The sequence below is a fragment of the Myripristis murdjan genome, chromosome 7 (assembly GCF_902150065.1).
Source record: "Myripristis murdjan chromosome 7, fMyrMur1.1, whole genome shotgun sequence".
Taxonomy (NCBI): Eukaryota; Metazoa; Chordata; class Actinopteri; order Holocentriformes; family Holocentridae; genus Myripristis; species Myripristis murdjan.
Genome location: NC_043986.1, coordinates 7944526 through 7961453, shown reverse-complemented (window position 1 = coordinate 7961453; position 16928 = coordinate 7944526). Strand labels below are relative to the sequence as shown.

Here is a 16928-nt window from a genome sequence, read left to right as displayed (position 1 = left end):
ACACAAATCGCTGCTGTTGGGTGGAAAAACTAACACTCATACATGAGTACAAAGAGCTAAATAAAAGATGCCTCATTTTTAGATTGATAACATGCATCTTTTGAATTCATACAATGGTTTATTTTGAATTGAAGTCCAAAAGCTATTCTTTCTTCAATCTGTCACCAAAACTGTTGTGCATGTGCCGAGTGAATGATTTTGTGTGGGTTATGTTCTTTCATTTCCAATTTAGCGTTTTAAATAAGGATATAAAGACTTTAAATGGTGCAATTGCCATGTATTTATTACCTTGTACCTCAATGTATTTCACTGTCTCTGCCTCTAAACTCACCTCAGCTTGCCTCGACGTGAACTGAACCAAAACTCAAACCGACTGAGGTTCTTTTAAAAATCATGTTGTGTTCGCTGCGAGACAGATTGATTTTTTTTACCTCGGCGTAGAGTCCCATGTCTCTGTAACAGTCTGTGCCAGGAATTCGACCCAAAATAACACAGGAGGAGCGACTGTAGAGGACGAGGACGAGATGAAAGAGGAGAGACAGATATGAGAAAATGAGGGAATGTAAATGAGGAGTTCGTCTCCTGCCTGGGAGAGCACGGGGCGGCGGGGGGAGAGCAGCAGAGACAAAAGCTGATCTACACAGTTGCTGAGAAATGACTCAGTGAAGGTGAATGAATGAAGACACAAACACAAACTCAAAAACATGTAGCACATACACATAACACTACACCCACTCATGGCCGCCGCCACTGTGACTCTAGTATGTTATATCACAAACAAGAACACACTTGCTCTTGTGTAACTCTGTTTACCTGTTCATATGGGCTGATGTAGGTGTATGCTTACATAATTAAAGGTGCTATATGCAGCATTCCAATATCTGTGCCAAAAGCTGTGATACCCTGGCATTATCACCTTAAGAAAGTGAGATCTTGGCCTCCATGTTACGCCAGGAGTATTGCTGGTGCCAGGAGTATTGTAGGACTACGTTTCCCATAAACCCCCACTGCTTCAAGTTGTATGCTTTATGTCTTTGGTCAAGGGTTATATTTCTGTCTTTACTAAAGAAGATGAACATGCAGGATGTGATTTTCCCGGCGTTCTTTCACTTGATGCATGATTTATCACTGTGAAAAATGAACTTTAAGTTAAACCTTTAGTTTTGTTTGCTCTGGAAGAACAGCGCCCTCTTCCTGTTTTGTGCGGTAAAGCACTCAAGCAAATTTCCTGCAAAATCTAAATTGGTGGCTGACTAATTCTAGAGGCCAACAAAGGCTGACAGTCCTTTCTGTCTTGTTGATTTATGACATTAACGCAACTTAAACACATCTTTTTATTGATGTTAAAATACTACACGCAGCACCTTTAACCTGATGACGTTTCATACTGACTTTTGCGTCCTGTAGATGAGCACGAGCAGAGAGAAGCCGACGGCCACAGCCAGTCCCAAGTCCAGGTTGAAAACCAGCGTGGAAAACAGCGCCGTCACCCACACCACCTGAAGGGAGGTGGTGTTTTTGGTAAGTGTGTGTGCGTGGGTGGGTAGTACATTTGTATATCTGTGTATGTGTGTGTGTGTGGCTTACCAGATCCAATTTATCAGCCTTCCACAACAAACACACGTCTTTAAACTGAGCCAGCATCCCTTTCAGATTGACCACAACGATCACTGCCAGCACTGCCTGGAACACACAACACCGAGACTTTATTGATCACTGAAGACATGAGTAAAAAATAAGTCAGGTCCCAGTAAGGTATATTTTGCAAAGGCTTTACATGCCTTCACTGATATGTCCTGTAGTTCATATTGTCATTTCATTTCAGCAGTGCTAGTTTAATTGCTAATACTGTCTCTCCTGATATCTGATAGTGACTCTTCATTTTGCTTCCGTTCATGTGAAAAATGAACTTCCAGACCATATATGTACTAAACTGGGGAGAAGATATCTTCAAAATATGGAGGACAAGACCAAGTGCCGTAATCTGGTAAAACTATCAGTCGTTGAAAATGGAAATGAAAGGATTGAATCGAACATTGTCATAGGAAATAATGTCTGCAAATAAATGCGGATCCCTGGCTATCTTTGAGAATGGAAGAATTTATGGAAGCCATGCAGATTCCTGTTTCCCCCTCTACTCTTTCAATAATGCACAATCCATTTGAGAGCAAATGTGAGAAATTGACCAATAATGGGGTCATGGTTTTGTGAGCCTGTTGGGAAACTAAAATCCTGGTCGAAAGCTGGAAGCTGGAAGATGCAGTCGATTAAGAGCTTTTTGGTAAACAAGTTACATGATGAACGTTAGATGATGATGACGATGCACTTTACCTTTGGCAGCTGCTCAAAGAGATGACCAATCTTCAGCAAGATAGTGAGCATCATCAGAGCCGATACCAGGCCTGCCATCTGAGAGAGGAAATTAAAAGGCAGCAGCGCAGGAAAATGAGTGAGGACAGAAAAATGGAAACAGATAATGGAGAGTGAAGATTGGTAAGGAGAAGAGGACATAATAAACTACAGAATGAACTCCAGAAAGCACAAAAACCACACAGTCACATCGAAGTAGTCATTTATAGGAGGCTTCGTGTCTTTTGTAGTGATTACCTGCGACTTCACACCAATACTGTCCTGCACCACGCTGCGGGAGAAAGAACCGCTGACAGCAAAGCACTGAAACATCCCTCCTATGGCGTTACACAGGCCCAGAGCCAGTAGGTCCTAAAGCAGGGAGAGAAACAGGAAGGAACATTTGGCAAATCATCTTACCAAAAAAGTTATCATTTTATCCAAAAAAATTGCATTGCCATTGCACTGACTTGATGCTGTGATCGCTCAGAGCAGCAGCACAGAAACTATCCCATTTTGTCCATCAATAAGTCAATTAAAAGTGCATTGAAGTGTCATAATGAACCCCTGTCTGCATCATGGGTGCTGATCCGGGTTGCCTCTGACCCCTTCTGATGAAATACACACATGCACTTTGATTTGTTTGTTTTATTTAGATGAGATAATCTTATAAACCTCATGGGGATTTTAATCTCACCTGCACAATCGGTTGCATTTTGATTCTTTGTCTGTTTTTGTTTCATTGTGTAAATGCATGAAGGCGCATCTCAGAGAAATATGAAATTTGCACAAGGAAGATGGAATAAGACCTTCACGGTGGCAACAGTAGCTGTCTGCCTGGGCCCTCCAATAAAAGCTTAAAATGTTTTCCCAATTTGATTCTAGGGCTGCAAATGTTTTATGAAGGCCTGGTTTCAAGCATGCTGGTTATTATGGGGGATTAAAAAAAAAAAAAAAATCAGGTTGCTGCTTATTTTGCAGCTATGAAGCCGAAACCTGGGCATTACATCAAGAATCTGTGGCAAATTTGGAGTCGTGGTTAGTAAACCACCTCTGCAGCGTTTCCCTAACTTAGATTTGATGGAGGAAAAGTAAAAAGAAACACTAAAGTCAGTTCTTGGTCAATCAGTGAAAGACAGAAGTTGCTAACCCTTGAAAAGTTTGAATCTCATGCTTTCAGAGTAACATTTTGGATATCCCTTTTTACACAAACTCTTCAAATACCTGCCCACTGTTTGACAAGCGCTCGCTCTGTACAAATTTAATTTAGCCAGGCCCTGTTCTCCTTGCCTGTCTGGGCGCTCATCCTAATTTTACACTTCACCTTCCTTCATTGGTCAGACTGACACTGCTATCCCTGCAGCAGGTTTCAATTATGCCAAACTAGGCGGCACGTTGAGGGTGCAAATTGAAGTCGACGGTAATTGGATCAAAGAACCTTAGGCAAGGATAAGTCAGGCCTGCTTCTTCCGCTTGGCTTTGGCCAGGAGAGGAGTTGTGGTCTTGCTTCACCTCCATTCCTTAATCTTATTTATCCAGGGAGGGTTTGCTGAGCATGTGTTCTCGTTTTCAGTGTTGCCATGCTTTACGTTCTCACAGTTACACACCTGGGAGCTGTTCAGCACAATCACAGTCTTTCTGTTGGCCACTGAGCCATGTAGGATTAATTGCCTTGCTCAAGGGTACAATGCTGGTAATTGTGGAAGGAGAGAAGAGCATGCATCTTTCACTGCCCAGAATTTCCCAGCCAGGGAAACCGGGACTGTCAACCATCCAGTCACTACAAGGGTATTAAACAATCCATTACTGCTATAAACTGTAATCAGCCACCAGTATGTATTACAATACTCTAACAGAAATGTCTAGTAAGGAAGTGATATACACTATTACAATGCAAAACACAATAACATTACAAATGCTTTGCAATTTTGGACTGAAAACAAGCTGCAATCTTATCATAGTCTTGGTAAGAAGCTGAAAAACCTTCACCATCCTCTAATAAGGCAACGTGGTAAAGAGTAATATTTCAATTGGATATTTTAGGGATCCCCACGGTGAAATAGTCTTTTTGCCTCTGGATCAACATGCGGATCAACATGCTGGGTCAGTTACAAAACACTCTGGATGATGTGTTTTGCTCAGGGGCACTTGAGCAGAGGAGATTGTGCAGATATTGATGCAGTTATTCCGTGTACAATGATGATGAGGTGTCGGCTTAAACTCCATTTTCTCTACAGAATCCTCTGCATCATTGTTCAAGCATTTTGAATCTGTTGTGCATCTAATGTTTTTACATGTTTCAAAACCCTGTATTGTATTTATGCCACTGACTTGCATCTGACCTGACACTAACGAGTTGAGAACCACCGTGCCAGAGGATGAAACCTGGTCATTTTGGTGACCTTGTGACCTTTCCTCTAGCACCACCAGGCATTGTAAGTTTTAGTAAGGGTTTAAAGTGGAAAGCGGGCGTACCTGACTGGAGTCCACGGAGTAGCCATGTTTCTGGGCGAACACTGTGACTATGGTGGTGAAGAAACTGAACCCGACCAGAGCCGAGGACAGAGCTGGGATGAACAGCTCTCTGGCCTGGGAGAGAGAGGGGAGGACAGGAGGGGACAACCTGGAGAGGAAGAGGAGGAGGAGGAGGACAGAGGTGACAAACTGGTTGATTGATTTAAATTATAACATCATTTTAAAAGAGATAGACAGGAGACACAGGCTTGAAAACACTAGCAATGAACTAACCGGTCAGACAAAACAGCTACCCGGTGCGGATATTGTGTTTTCTCCAACTACAATTGGCATCTGATCATTTTAGGCTTACATCCATGATTGGAGAAACCACATTGGGTTGTGGATGGAACAAGGCAGTGGGAGCTCCACTGCACTCCACAGAGAAAAAAATTGGCAGGAGAGAGATCCATTTTACTAGCAGGCTCCAGGCTACAGACGACAGACTTCCACCACAAAAGCGTTCACAGACTCCCACTATAATAATCACAACACACAGGTCGGAGCCAGTCAGCCCCTTTCAGTTTTGTAAGGAAGTGAAGAAGTGAAACAACTTCCTTCGTGACCCATAAAAAAAACATCCCACCTGCAACACAGGTGTAGCATCTCTCTGAGTGCTGCTTTAATTTCCACTGTGGCCCGTTAAGGGGTTTGGGGGGGAATGACACCGATGATGAGGAAAATATTTATTATGAATGAGGGGAAGAAGAGGAAAGGGAGATTTAAGAAGGAGAGGTGAGAAAAAGGCAAATGAAAAGCAAGAGGGATAGAGTCAAACGTATACTCTTAAAGGAATACTCCAACATTTTGAGCAAAATACCCTTTTTCGACTTACCCAGACTGAGACAAGAGGTTCGATACCATCTTCACCTAGCATTAGCATTTTGAGTTAGCTTAGCATAAAGACTCGAAGTCTATAGGAGTCATTAGCCTAGGTCCGTCAAAGTAAAAAAAAAAAAATAAATAATAACCTTACAGCAATTCTGAGGCTGTTTTATTTACACAGTGTTTCATGTGTATTTTAAATATAATCTTGGGATTTTAAAAAATGTTTCAGGAGAATTTCAGGAGAAGTTTGATGGTGGAACTGTGACCACTGAACATGTGTATCCCTTCTGTCTATCGCAGTGAACTGTGCACTGCTTAAGGTAGAGGAAGATCCAGCACAAATTAACTTCTCCTAAAGTGACTCTCTTTTTTCTTTTTTCAATACCAAAAAAAATAAATAAGACAGCTTTGGAGTTGCTGTACGCTTTAATTTTTTCACTTTGACAGAGCTAGGCTAACGACTCCCATAGACTGTAAGTCTTTATGCTAAGCTAACACAAAATGCCAATCACCTGCAGAGGTATCAAACATCTTACCATACCATACCATACCACTTTATTTATATAGCACATTTAAAAACAACAAAGTTGAACCAAAGTGCTGTACAAGTTAAAAGACAAAAAAAAAAAAAAAAAAAAATCTTGTCTCAGTCTGTGTAAGTCAGAAAAACAGGGTATGTTGCCCAAAAGAAAAACAGGGTATGTTGCCCAAAAAGTTGGAGTTATTCCTTTAAAGTAGCTAATTCAGCAACTGAGCAGCACAGCAAAACTTGGAGATAAATGGTCAATTTTTCATTCATTCAAGCATTGATGATAATGGCATGTTATTAGATTGTGGCCTCACTGATCCATCATGTTGGTCAGGCCATACCTGTTTGTAACTGATTTTCAGTAAAGAGTGTCCATAGTTGAAGATGCATGCCTTCCCTTGCTGTTAGATTTGAGTTGAAAAGAAACGTGTAGAGAAGCTTAATTTTGAATCTGACAGAGATATCATCATTCTTTTTTGTTTTTTTTTTTTCAGCTAGCAGCACATCTTAACAGTTATTATCCATGTGGATGTGCGTCTGACCAGGTTCTGATATAATTACGTCAAAGGAATTTCAAAATAAACGCATGGACAGATGGACCCTCTGACAGATTTCTATCTTTACCATGATGAGTCAGTGCAACCTCAGACCTTCCCATCAGAATCAGAATCACAACTTTAATTCCCAAACAGGAGAATTTTTGCACAAATTCATGTGAAAATGCGTCTCAACATGACAGAGACAAACAGAGAAAAAACCCAGTTCTACTGACCCACTGGGTATGTGTCCCACCACCTGGACTCCATGTTGTCCTGCCAGATCCATCTGCACCGACAGGATGGTGCCCAGAACAATCTGAGGAGAAAACACAGTGGGAGGAAAACACTCCTAAAATGGACATCTCATTTTCAACACATCATCGTTTGACAAATTTTCTATTGTTGAAATATGTTGGTAGGTACGTCTATCCAGCTACACATGCATACTTATAGGGGAGGACAAAATAACAGAAACACCTCATGATTTAGATGTTTTTTTTTTCTTTTCTAGGATTTGTTTTAAAACCCATATTTTAACTTCTAAATCATTACAAGGCCTTACTCTAGCTCACATTATTGAGCTGCTCCTTCAATACTAGACCCCTCGGCCTCTCAGGTGTACTCATCTTGAGTATCTAGTATTTTGAGTATCTGAGGCAAGGTTTAAAACTAAAAGTGATTGTGCATTTTGCAGCATGGCCCCCAAGCTTTGGAACAACCTCCGACCTCACAACAGATCTCTAAACTTGGTCATCACTTTTAAAAAGCACCTAAAGACTCCCCTGTTCAGACTGGCCTATATATATCTTTATCTATATATATCTATATATATATATGATAATTTCATTTTCACTTTCTTTTCTGTGATTTTATTTTTCTTTTGGTGTTTTATTTGTATCATCTTATTGCATTGTGGATTGCATATTTGCTGATTGTTATTTATTGATTGTTATTATTATGGTTGCCACATAAATAAGGTTTTCTTCCTTTACTTGTTAATAAGGAGTTTGGCCACCCTTTGCTTTCAGAGCAGCTTCAGTTTTCCCTGTAATGCCGTCATATAGACCCCGAGCTGTGCACGGTGGGAAACTGAGCCGTGTTCAAGAGGGAAAGCCTCCAATGCAGAGCAATAATCAGACCCAATGAATCTGCTGAGATGGCTGCCAATGCAATTACAGATCCATCACAGAGTTTAACAGCTGGCAACACACATTGTTGGCTTTCTCCCTGTGGAAACCCATCTGAATCCAGGGAAAAGGGCGAAAGATAACTCAAAATACCACACAACGATTTTCCCCGTTTCTTGGGTGGCCAGGTTTTGTGCGCCTTACACCAGGCTGTGTGTTTTTTTTTTTTTTTTTTGTGGAATTGGGGAAATGTTTTTTGTTAAATGGAGACTGTCCCAAAGTTGAAGATTCAACCTTGAGGAAATGTTTGAGATTATAGTTAGAGTTGCATCACTCGTGCCTTCCTCAACAACAGACTTACGGCTGCAGTGGATTGGTCCATCTTTACTTGCCTCAAGTAACTTTTAAAACTCACATAAAACTCACACAGTGATTGTCAGACCTCTTTGTAAGCTGACACATGCAGCTTATTATTATTCCAGTTATGACTCACCCATATGGGTGCTGGTGTAATTGTGCTTAGCTGCTTCAATGGTAGTCCTTTTTCATATAATGCCTCTGTTATTTTGCCCAACACCTGAGAACTGGTGGTTTCTTGATCTACAGTGATGGACAGAGGTTCATAATTTATTGAAAAACTTACTGTGCCTCAGCATCAGTGACTGCAAATGATCCCATTGGGATTTTTTTTTTTTTTTTTTAAGGACAGACAGTGACTATGAATTAGCAGGAGATGACTGGCAATGAAAGGATTTCCATTTCAGTTATGTTTAGGCATTTATCTGATTTTACTCAGAGCGACTGACAATGAAACCCAGATATAAAGGAATCATTCGAAGGAATTAAAAACACCATCAGTAGAAAGGATATGGTGGCTAATCTGCAGACAGGTGCAGATATTTATGTGGGGATTTAGTGGGTAGAGGAGAAGACACAAAGACAGATTTTTATATAATTATGAGTCATTCATCAGTTCATCACAGTGGCATCTGTCCATCTGGGTGCATTTTATAGGAATAAGAGCCTTCTGAGTGTGTGCTTGTTTGAGTTCGTGTATATGTGTGTGTGTGTGTGTGTGTGTGTGTGTGTGTGTTTAACACAGGGTGTGTGTGAAGTGTCAGTGCAGTAACACAAGTAGTAGTAGTACTGGTCGCAGTAGTAGTAGCAGTCTGTAGCTTGTGTATGTTTGAGCATGTCTGCTGACCCGCATTGCATCTTTGCTGCACTTTGCCTGCTTGCTGCCTGCTGTCTGCTTCTGGTTTTTCCAGCAAATCTCTTAGCTACTCTAATATTGTTCATATGAAGCAGCCATTTTGATTTTGAAAACTTTAATTTTATTTATTTATTTTTTTAAATAAAGCTCTTTAAAGTTGGGAGTCAAAACTAGTGAACACGTCCCCAAGTGAAACTACACTGGAAAACAAAATCCAGAAAAGTAACCGGTACCAAAAGCAAGTACAGTCGAGGTGAATAAAGCTGATACCATGTAATGGAAAAAACGGCATTAGTCCCCTCATGTGAATGCAAAGCTTCTTAAGATCCAAACTTCACAAGATCTCAGAGCAGCAGAGGGCCCCGGAGACATGACATGCAGGCCCACCAGGGGACGGACACGCCCTGGTGCGCATTAACCTCCGCCCCAGCTGTGGGTTAAATTAGTAAGAGCTGACAGACGTGGATAAATAGCCTTGCATGGCAACCCATCTGAGAGAAGGTTACTCCAGATACTCCTATATGACATCTACCTACAGCTGTCTACCTGAGCTACTATGGTCAAACCCTGTGCCGAAAGAGTGGGATCGGTGTCTGCTGATGTGATCTACAATCATATCTCAGCACAGGCAGGAAGAAAAAAAACGCACCCTACCCTTTAAAAGTCCTGCAGCGATGGGAAAGAGGCAAAAACGGTAGATGCAGGATAGCACTGGAAGCTGCTGTCCTAACATACAGGCGGCTCAGGATAGGCCTAGTTGTTGTTTGAATGTTGAATGAGGCAACAGCATCATCCGGCATCATCCTAGTGCCCAAGCAGCCCTTTTTAGGGACAGAATTGTTTACTCCACAAGCAGACAGGCCTCGTAAAAGGTGACCTTAAGAGCTGAGACACCTAGCATTGACTCCTTCATCTTATGGACTCAACGGCCCAGGCTCTCAGCAGGCCATGTATCCTGAATGGCCGACACAAGAATGCCTGAAGCTGTGTTTCACTCAGAGCTAAGTGCAGCAGAAGCAGACCCCCCCCCCCAAAAAATGGTTTTAAAGACCATCTAAAACAGCAGCTATCTGAAGCAGGCATTGACCCAAAAACATGCAAGGCTAGGGCCACTGATAGGACTCGGTGGCACTGTGTGAGCCAGGGGTGAGGCTGCAGAGGCCAAGAGGAGATGCAGACTTGGGGAGACGCCCTCCGAGCCCCCTGGCCAAGGACCCATCAGAGACAGGAGCTTCAGTGCCCCCCCTGCAGTCAGATCTGTCTCTGAAGGATTTGCAATGAAACCCTTCCTGTGATCCTAAAGCGAAACCATGATAGTGTGTGTTTGTGTGTGCATGTTTTTGTGTGAGTGTGTGTGTGCAGGTGTAGGTGTGTGTGTGTGTGTGTATGTGTATCACACACCAGTATGAGTTCCCAGGGTATAACGACAGGGAGTTTGTTCTTAAAGTGCCCATTCAGCATCTTGCCTCCAATGAGTATCACCGTGGAAACCGCAGAGACCAGAAGAGTTCCTGCTACAGCACTGGTCACTCCAAACACAACGTCCTTCAGAGTCTGAGAGAAGACAAACACACACACACACACACACACACACACACTCTCGGGTCATCTTACATGTCATCTGTCACAGTGTTTCAAATGATTTCTTATTTCAATGTTGTACTGCACCATGTGCTACTGCAACTACCGCTATTAGTAGTACCAATGCTACTACTACTTCATCTACCACTATTAGCAGTGCTACCAATACTACTACCACCATTACTATGATTACAACTACACATGCTCTTAGAAGTACCATTACCACTAATACCACCACTATGGGAGCTATTCAGATTCAGATTCAGATTCAGATTGCTTTATTTATCCCCAAAGGGCAATTCGGTTTCTACAGTCCCGACTTTACATAAACAAAACAAGCAAACAACACATTCTCCTAAACACAGTAACAGAGGAGGCAATAAATGACCAGTGGGGAGATGAAAGTACAAACCCGACTTAAGGAATACAAAGAAAGAAACAGCTGTTTAAAGTGCAAAGTGCTCAAGAGAGTTCATAAAAAACTAACTAAGACTAAAAGAAATAGAAACAGCTGTATAAAGTGCTTGAGTATATTGCACAGTAATGTTGCTCTGGATGGAGTAAAGTGCCAGGGAATATTGCATGCAGAATATAAACTTATACAGAGCCCTAAAGGGTTAGTGCAAAGAACTGTGCCAGGCACCGAAAGAACAAAAAGAGATCTACCCTGCATTCAGAAACTTAATGGCAGAGGGAATGAACGAGCAGGAGTAGTGGTTTGTCTTTCTGGGTGGGGGCAAGTAATGCCGCCCTGATGTCATAAGTATAAACTCTTTTGATAGAGCACGCTCGCTGTTGATGATGCTTTTTGCTTTCTGGAGGACAGACTGGTACTGAGTGAAGGGTGAGCTGATTAAATTTAGGTATCTAGGTCCAGATCGAGTATTTAGATGAAGATCAAGGTCCCTCAAAGGTTGAAATTCCCATTTTGGGCAAAAACTCTGCAATAAAACATTACAGAAAGATGCTGTTAGGTGCATTGTGATAATGTGGATGATTTTGCAGTATTTTATGGATTTGCTTAGTATTTATTTGAGCACACAAAAGAAACAGTTAACAGGCTCTCAATGTATGACAGGTGCACACAAGATAGGCTTCGACACATCAAAGGAGTTCAACTTCAGCAATAAATAGGTTCTTTGCTGACCCTTTTTAACAACTGCCTCTGAGTTTACATCAAATCTAAGACAGGAGTCAAATATAGTGCCCAGATATTTGTAAGTGTCCACTATGTCAACTTCTTCACCATGAATAACACTAGCCATAGGAATAGTCTTGTTTTTCCTAAAGTCAACCAAAAGTTCCTTGGTTTTAGAAACATTTAAATCAAGGAAACTGTCATCACACCACCAGCATCAGGAAGAGCGCAGCCATCGTCCGACTCCACCCCCTGATGTTGCTGCCTATTAATTCCTGTGAATACTAATAATAATTTTACAGCTATTATTGCCAGTAATGCTGCTACTACCATCTCTCTTATGAACACCTGACATGTAAATGTGGCATTTCTGTAAACAGCCCCCTCTCCCTTATGCCCTGTTATTACAGATAGTAGAGATGGGATTTATGGCTCTTTGAAGGGAGCCTTTCAAAGAGCTGTTCAAAAGACTGGCTCATTTTTATATTTATTTATTTTTAACCCGTTAAGACCTAAACATTCCACATGAGACTAACAGGGTGGTATCAGACTGTACTGGATGCTAAGAAGGTGTGGGTTAATATTTCGATCAGAATCATTCAAACTTAGACATCCCATATTCTATTGGTGGGATATCTGAGTTTGAATTATCCTGAAATAATGATAATTTCATTTGGCAATGGTCTGTGTGGACATTTGTAAACATTCCACAGGGTGGCGCCGCGCCACATCCCTCTGCTTTGACAATAAGATCACTATTTTGGATTTACCCTTACCTAAAAAAGCTAAGCAGGGTACAGTGAATTCCCATGTAAAACAGCTTTTACTTTTAGTGCAAAATAGAACAAGAACAAACCTTGCAATATGTAGTACAAATTTTAGTCTTTAGTCAAATTTTAGAAATTCATGATAACGCGTATCAAATGAGAAAGTGTAAAAAAATAAAAATAAAAAAAGGCAGTTCTGACATAATACTGCAGTCCCATGCTTTATGACTTCTTCTACAGAGTGAATTAAAGCAAAAAACAAAGAAATTGGGAACTGGCTCGTTCATTTCAAAGAGCCGGTTCAGTCGTTCACTTCAAAGAGCCGTTCAAAAGAATCGACTCGTTCGCGAACGACCCATCACTAACAGATAGTCTTGTGGCACAGTACAAGAAAACAGACTGTCAGTAAACCCTCTACCACCTTCTGCTGTCACTTACATACACTATATTACCAAAAGTATTCGCTCACCCATTCAAATGATCAGAATCAGGTGTCCTAATCACTTGGCCTGGCCACAGGTGTATAAAATCAAGCACTCAGGCATGCAGACTGTGAAACAAGACATTTGTGAAAGAATGGGCCGCTCTCAGGAGCTCAGTGAATTCCAGCGTGGAACTGTCATAGGATGCCACCTGTGCAACAAATCCAGTCGTGAAATTTCCTCGCTCCTAAATATTCCACAGTCAACTGTCAGCTCTATTCTAACAAAATGGAAGCGTTTGGGAACAACAGCAACTCAGCCACGAAGTGGTAGGCCACGTAAAGTGACGGAGAGGGGTCAGCGGATGCTGAAGCGCATTGTGCAAAGAGGTCGCCGACTTTCTGCACAGTCAATTGCTACAGAGCTACAAACTTCATGTGACCTTCAGATTAGCCCAAGTACAGTACGCAGAGAGCTTCATGGAATGGGTTTCCATGGCCGAGCAGCTGCAGCCAAGCCACACATCACCAAGTGCAATGCAAAGCGTCGGATGCAATGGTGTAAAGCACGCCGCCACTGGCCTCTAGAGCAGTGGAGACGCGTTCTCTGGAGTGATGAATCACGCTTTTCCATCTGGCAATCTGATGGACGAGTCTGGGTTTGGAGGTTGCCAGGAGAACGGTACATTTCAGACTGCATTGTGCCGACTGTGAAATTTGGTGGAGGAGGAATTATGGTGTGGGGTTGTTTTTCAGGAGCTGGGCTTGGCCCCTTAGTTCCAGTGAAAGGAACTTTGAATGCTTCAGGATACCAAAACATTTTGGACAATTCCATGCTCCCAACCTTGTGGGAACAGTTTGGAGCGGGCCCCTTCCTCTTCCAACATGACTGTGCACCAGTGCACAAAGCAAGGTCCATAAAGACATGGATGACAGAGTCTGGTGTGGATGAACTTGACTGGCCTGCACAGAGTCCTGACCTGAACCCGATAGAATACCTTTGGGATGAATTAGAGTGGAGACTGAGAGCCAGGCCTTCTCGACCAACATCAGTGTGTGACCTCACCAATGCGCTTTTGGAAGAATGGTCAAAAATTCCTATAAACACTCTCCTCAACCTTGTGGACAGTCTTCCCAGAAGAGTTGAAGCTGTAATAGCTGCAAAAGGTGGACCGACATCATATTGAACTCTATGGGTTAGGAATGGGATGGCACTTCAGTTCATAGTATGAGTAAAGGCAGGTGAGCGAATACTTTTGGTAATATAGTGTACGTCCAATGTGTAATATAATGTACAGCACACTTGTATGTCACTCTCTATTCCCCTTGAACTCTATATTCCCTATTACAGATAGTCTCGTTGCCCAGTATCGGGAAACAGATTGTTAATAACCCCACCCCTGCATCCTACTATCTTTCCCTTACATACCTCAGATGGGTCATGTACACTTGTGTGTCTGCACTCAATTCTTTATTACAGATAGTCTTGAAGCTCAATCTTCTCTCACTTAAATGTTAAATAGCTAAATTTAATTAGCCCAGATGTGCAATAGAAATGTACAGTTGTAAAGACAGCATACTATGGAAATGAGTGCACAGTAGGTATTGTTTAATATGAGTAGAGACTGTCTTCTGGCAAAAAACAAACCCATACGGTGTTTGTATAGCTGCTTATTACAACCTATAGTTACATTTTAAAGATAAGTGACCTCCAGCGGTCCTGGTGCCTTGCTACAGGACACATCGGCAGGTCGGGCGCCTGCTGTACGTATGAACTGACCCATAAGGAGGCCAGCAGGCCGTTGTGTTTCCGTGCAGGTATTCCAGTCATCAGAGGCAGCTGCAGCAGGGAGACGTGCAACATCGCCGCTGTGGTGTAACCTCGGACTGCAGGGTCAGACAACCAGCGACACACACCGCCTCCACGCAGCATGAACAGCAGGATCTGTGGGAACACACACACACACACAATGACACAATCACATACACACAGACATCTATGCCTTTTAGACTGTTAGCCAATTATTTGGAGTACCCGTGGAACCCAAAAGAGGTCAAAATCAAAAGAAAAATTCCCTTTGAGATGATTTTTCATTCATTTATAATGTTTAGTGTATCTCAGGAGTTATGTGGGACGATGCGCTGTCGTTTATGCTCCCATTCACCAATCCCAAGAGAAGAGGCATGAGCATTTTCATTCAAAGGAGTTTTACATGCAACTGTAGAGAGCAATAGTGTGTGTGTGTGTGTGTGGAGGGTGGGTTACCTGTATGAGGCCACAGAGGAAGGTGACTTGTACAGCCGCATTGACTTTGGCCGCTTCCAAAAGATCTTTGTTCTCTTCACTTCCATTGCTAAGCACCTCCACGTTAGAAGTCACAGACCCAATTATGATGGCAAGGATGCTGACAGGACCTGTCTCACACACACACACACACACACACACATAGTGACAGAACTCCAAATTCAGTTTAGGGTTATAAAGCATTATTGAACATTGGTACAGTAAATAGGTGTGGTCAAAGGCAGAATTAACATTTGCATAATGTTTTGTGATATTTATCTTAGTATGCACTCAGACTGAAAATCTTAATCGTCCATTTGTGTTCTGCCTAATTCTTTTCAATGAGGCCATGCAGCTCAGAGCTCCATCTTGCATCTGGAATTTTTTTATGCACACACTCCAGGCAGGTGTCCACTCCAAATTGAAAGTATTTTCCCTTTTGCACAGAGCACTCAGGACACACTGTGGTAACTAAACCTCAGCATGTGGCTTTGCAGCACTGATATAGTAGCAAATGACAAATGCGCTCCATGTGCAACCACAAGAAAAAAAAAAAAAAAAAAACTTTTTGAAATATTAGTGTGTAATACAAACAATTTGGCCTGCCAGTGGCCTGCAAATTTCATGGCAATCCACCATATAGATTTCGATAGGTGCTCTGGATCTACCTGCTGACAGCCTGATTGACCAGCAGATCAACATAGTGATGGACAGGCCCTCGCTTCACAATGCGGCAAAAAGTAAAGTGTATTCAGGGTTAATTCAGGGGATGTCTGCCTGTTTGGTTTGGTGTGAACACGTGGGCCTGTAAAGCCCTTTGCTGAGACAGTAAACAATGATCTGGGACTCTAAATAAACCTGAAGTTGAACTTCACCGATGGAGACATGTCTGGAGGTGCCGAAGATGAAATAGACGAGCAGGGGATAGAGGGAGGTGTAGAGACCAAAGACTGGAGGAACTCCCACCAACATGGCATTAGCCATACCTGCAGAGAGAGGGAGAGAGGACAGGGAGCGTATTATAAACACTGCCTTGGTGCATCTCTGCTGGATTATAACTTTATATATTTGAAAAGTCAGGTTTTGAGGAATTAGGTTTGACAGTAGCCCCAGTTTCATTTTCTCATTGCTGTCCCACTGCTGCTGAAGATGTAGAGGAGGTCAAGAGGAGCAGCTGTCAAATCAGAACTGGGCAAAAACACTGCAAATCTTCCAGTGATATTCACCTGCTTTTGATTTTGAACCCCAGAAGAAAGAAAACTATTGGTTTGGTGCCTAAAACATCAGCTGCTCAACATATGGAGTCATGTATTATTGTCTGTTTTAGTGGCCCTTCATCCACCTAAAGCTTATCATGGGGTTTTTAATCTGGGTCGTGAGTTTCTGCAGTCATGAAATCGGCCCTGCCTATAAAGGACCACGGGCACTTTCAGTTTGCGTGAAAACATGAGAACCAACAACATATGGGGTCACAAGGGTTTTCTCTGACAGCGAATACTGTTTACTGATTTTAGACCTGTTCATCCTCAGCTGCTAAAACAAAGGAAGCACTTGAGTAAACGTAGGCATACCAGGTTTATTGAAAGCAGATGCCTCCATACAGGTGTGCTCTTAACCTATTTAAGCCGTCATCAGGCT

At 42.2% G+C, this 16928-nt stretch overlaps 1 protein-coding gene across 2 annotated transcripts in view; it reads right to left on the bottom strand.

Annotated features, from left to right (window-relative positions):
• slc26a6.1 (solute carrier family 26 member 6, tandem duplicate 1) overlaps positions 1–16928 on the bottom strand; it is a 48454-nt gene that overhangs the window by 29929 nt on the left and 1597 nt on the right. For both annotated transcript variants that reach the window (XR_003928433.1, XM_030055183.1), the window contains exons 3-13: positions 16166–16276; positions 15273–15421; positions 14787–14951; positions 10501–10653; positions 6993–7075; positions 4825–4972; positions 2608–2721; positions 2332–2409; positions 1588–1683; positions 1393–1499; positions 432–504 (exon numbers count right to left, since the gene is read on the bottom strand). Coding sequence is in view for 1 of the 2 variants with exons in the window: in XM_030055183.1 (XP_029911043.1) it covers positions 432–504; positions 1393–1499; positions 1588–1683; positions 2332–2409; positions 2608–2721; positions 4825–4972; positions 6993–7075; positions 10501–10653; positions 14787–14951; positions 15273–15421; positions 16166–16276 (1277 nt within the window). In the remaining variant the exon portion in view is untranslated. The remainder of the gene's footprint in view (positions 1–431; positions 505–1392; positions 1500–1587; positions 1684–2331; positions 2410–2607; positions 2722–4824; positions 4973–6992; positions 7076–10500; positions 10654–14786; positions 14952–15272; positions 15422–16165; positions 16277–16928) is intronic.